Here is a 3,789-nt window from a genome sequence, read left to right as displayed (position 1 = left end):
CAACTGTCAATTCTATATATATTACTGTCATGGCAGAGTCACAAGGCTAGAAAAAACTAGGGCAAAGGTGAGCAGAAAATATATTTCCAACAGTTGGGACTTCAATTCCCAGCATTCCTAATCACTGGTGGTCAGTCTTGCAGGGGCTTCTGGAAATTGAAGTCCAAAACATCTGGAGACATTCCCTCTGCTCTCACCTGAGCTAGCACATGCAATGGCCATTGACTAGAAAATCAAAGGTTTGACAGGAACATGGAGGCATCATTTATTTTAGCAGTAGCAGCAGCCATTCCACACCACTGCTTTTGTACAATAAATGTAGCCATTACTCATTTGCTGAGTAAGGGTCAGTATTTTTCCTTCAATTATCTCATGCTAACTGAAGGGCTTACATTTCTGCAGCATTTGTTTGAACAGCAACAAAAAGCCGTTTCTCCAGCATGCACACTACTTTTATTATTAATACACTCTTAATATGGTCCAGCTTGGCTACAGAGCACTGGAGAGCCAGGTAGAGAATTTTCCTGATATTTTATTGCTGTGATTTAATGATTCCCATGTTCTTTTTGACAGGATCACAACCTCATACAGAGAAACAAATTTTGGTTGAAACTGGGACACAGAGAAGTGGTGGAATAGCAAAGAGGCAGGCCTTATTGTAATTATGTGGTAAGTGTTCTGAAGATACTTAGCTTAATTGGCATCTCAGGGAGGCAATTCTCACAAACATCAGCTAGCAACCTCCTGATGTCAGTGGCTCTGGACTGCATCCAAGATTATTGTATCTCAGTTAAGACCTGCAGCAAGGAATCCCTTTCCTCTTGCCACAAAATATGAAAGGGTGGGGGCAGGTTTAGAGGGAGCCTCCAACAAACACACACACCCCTTACAGTATTTCAGTTCCCAATAAACATGCAGCTTCTAAGAGCAATACTACAATATGCACAAGAGGGCTTCTGTGCCTTCAGGAATATTTGCCAGGAAACAAAGGGAACAACCAAGTTGGATCTTAAGCAAATTTGTAATCAGCTCTCTCTGCATCACACTGGGGGGGGGGGGGGTGGGGGGGGATCAGCCTTCAAAGCAGTAAGGAAAAAATGGACATCAAGTGAGTATCTTAAGCCTTTTGAATGCAAAGAAGACAGAAGACCTCATTTCTTTTTTCATATAAAAGTCTACCGTGTTTATTCAATACAGACATATTAAAGACAAACCCTGAAAACCGGGAACACAACTCCAACACTCCGCTACGAAGTGTATATATATATAATATATATTTTGTCAACAGCTGCTTCTGCTGATTGAGCCATTGAGGTTTTCTGTGTATTTTATTTTTGAAAGCTCATTTTTAGCTACCTTTTGTGAACAGTGTGCCTCTTCATCCTCAGCCTCTCTGTACACTTTTGTTACAGCCAGATGCTTCCCAGCTTTAATATTCACATTTTAAAACTGCTTCATATTGCCCGAAAACAAAGATTTACGTAAAAATAATGAATGCTCCAAGGAGGGGGGGGGGAGTCCTCCAGGACGTCATTCTGACTTCTTGAAAATGGTTCCAGTGAGACAAATCAGAAACAGAGGCAACAATTATTTTCTTCTGTGTTAGAGGGCAGGAAATGGCTGGCAGTACAGAAACCAGAGAGGGGGTAACAGAGGCAAACCTAATGCTCTTCAGCTGGGGAGAGCCCCAGAGAGTTAGCTAGGCTGGCAAGGACAGTAACCAGAGCAGGGGAGTGCGTTATGGTGGCGGTGGGGAGAGATTTCTTAGAAAGACTGCTGTAATATGACCCCTTTTCTGAGAATCTGTTTGCGGGGAGAGGAGGAGCTCTTGGAAAGAAGCGGGGTGGGGGGAGAGGAGAGGAAAAGCACAACAACTTGGATCCGGCAACGTGCGTGCGCGTCCTCAGGAGACTTCCCAGCCCTTACAAAACACACAGGGTTTGCCCACAGCCCAGTCAAAACAAGCCGGTGTAGGATTACAATTTCCAATCGCCTGGGGAACACAACAAGAACAAAACACAGCTCGGATGAGAGGCAAAAAGGGGGTGACCTTGGCAGGAGGGAGAAGGGCGGAAGCTCTTCAAACGGATTTATACTCGCGCTCGATAGCATACACTCTCTCTCTCCCGTGCAATGCTAACATTTGACATGCCTTTATTATTAAACATCCCCTCCCCCCCGGCCTGGCCGCTCACCCCTCTCCAGTCACATATCAACGTGTGCGTGGAAACAATCCGCACGCTAGATAATGCCATACGGGATGCCCCTTTTTGCGCTCCCCCATACAGAGCTGGCCACGACGGAGGTGGGGCGTTTAGCGTCCAGACGGCGAGCACAAATCCTAGCGCGGAAGGCAGATTGGGGTCATCTCGGCTGCTTGTTCAAGGGTAGGCTGGAGGGGCAGCCGTCCAGGGCTGCATAGCACCACGATCTTCTTGAGGGGGAGGAAGTAGCAGCCCAACCCGTGGCTCCATTAGTAGCCACCAGCGACAAAGAACTAGAATCGTTAAATGTCATAACAAATAAGACAAGAGTCTGCTTCAAGTATATGGCGTTGCCTCGATAATCCCTCTCGAGCGATTTGCAGTCGTGCCTTGTCGCCATCGCGTTTGCGCCCCCGCCATCCTCCTAATGTGTGTGTAAAGGGGGGGGGGAGGTAGGCGATGCAAAGTCTCTTTCATGCGCTTCCCCATGGCTTCACGGGAGGGGGCGGCTGGCGGCGATCTGCGGGGCCGGCTGCACCCCAAAGGGGCTAGGGCAGAGGTTGTAAAGAGGAGACGGCGAAGGCTGTGGCGGCAGCCGAGTCTCCTTCGCCACTACTGCTGTGGCAGCAGCTGCCGGTGGACGAGGCAGAGCCGGGAGAGCCCGTGGCGGAAGTCTCGGCCGCCGTCGAGGCTGCTGTCGCGGTGGCCGCCAGTTGCAATCGACGGACGGCTTCCTTGATGAGGTTACCCGAAAGGATGAGCTGTTGCAGGAGTCGGTGCGGATCGTCGTCGTCCTCTTCCTCGTCGCCCGCAGGCAGTAAAGGGTGATGATGGTGCGGTTGCCTCTTCTTCCCTCCGGCCCGGGCCGCGCTCCGCAACCAGCCCCGACCGCACAGCTGTTTGGCGACACGAGGGCTGCCCTTCTGGTCCGCGACCGGCGGAGCGGGGGGCGAGGATGAAGGCAGCAGCAGCAGCGACGGCGGCGAGCGCTGGTGGTGCAGCGAGGCTAGGAAGCCGAGTCCTCTCGGCGACGAGTAAGGAGCCGCTCGGTCCCGGCCGTGGTGCTTCGGGAGGAGGCGAGGGGCAGGCGCCGCCGCCCGGTGCTGGGCGCTAAGTTGCAGCACCTCGCCCAGCTTGGCCACCAAAGCGTCCACTTCTTTGGAGCCGCTGCTCGCCCCGACGGGGCCGCTCTGCAAAGACACGGCGGCGCGCTCCAGAAGCAGGAAGCGTTCCCCGCCCGGCCGCCGGCAAGGCATCGCAGCCAGTTGGTTGCTCGCTCCTCTCCACTTGGCACACACGTTGTTGTTGTTGTTGCCGGTGGTGCTTGTGCGGCGACGGCTGCTGCTGCTACCGCAGCGACGGCGTCTGCAACTACCAATGAGACTCCGTCCTCCTCCCCTCCCTCTTTCTAGCACACTCGCTGCTCAAACGCTGTTGTTGCTGCTGCGGTTGGTTTGTAAACAATGGATGACGTGACCGCCGGGCGCGTCCAACCTCACCGGCAAAAGGAGGGGAGCACAAGAGGAAAGCCTGCGTTTGACAATGATCTTCGGCCGCTTTTCCCTAGCTCGAAACCCGCTCTCAT

The 3,789-nt window shown here is 52.2% G+C and overlaps 1 protein-coding gene across 1 annotated transcript; it reads right to left on the bottom strand.

Annotated features, from left to right (window-relative positions):
- Positions 1–1,154: 1,154 nt before the first annotated feature.
- On the bottom strand, positions 1,155–3,586 carry LOC123020579 (GSK-3-binding protein-like). The gene has a single exon (XM_044424484.1). The coding sequence runs from the start codon at positions 3,458–3,460 to the stop codon at positions 2,753–2,755; it is 708 nt and encodes a 235-aa protein (XP_044280419.1). The 5' UTR covers positions 3,461–3,586; the 3' UTR covers positions 1,155–2,752.
- Between the last annotated feature and the right edge of the window lie 203 nt (positions 3,587–3,789).

Source organism: Varanus komodoensis, unplaced genomic scaffold (genome assembly GCF_004798865.1).
Source record: "Varanus komodoensis strain SLA01 unplaced genomic scaffold, ASM479886v1 scaffold14_1, whole genome shotgun sequence".
NCBI lineage: Eukaryota > Metazoa > Chordata > Lepidosauria > Squamata > Varanidae > Varanus > Varanus komodoensis.
This window is presented reverse-complemented; position numbering and strand designations above follow the sequence as displayed.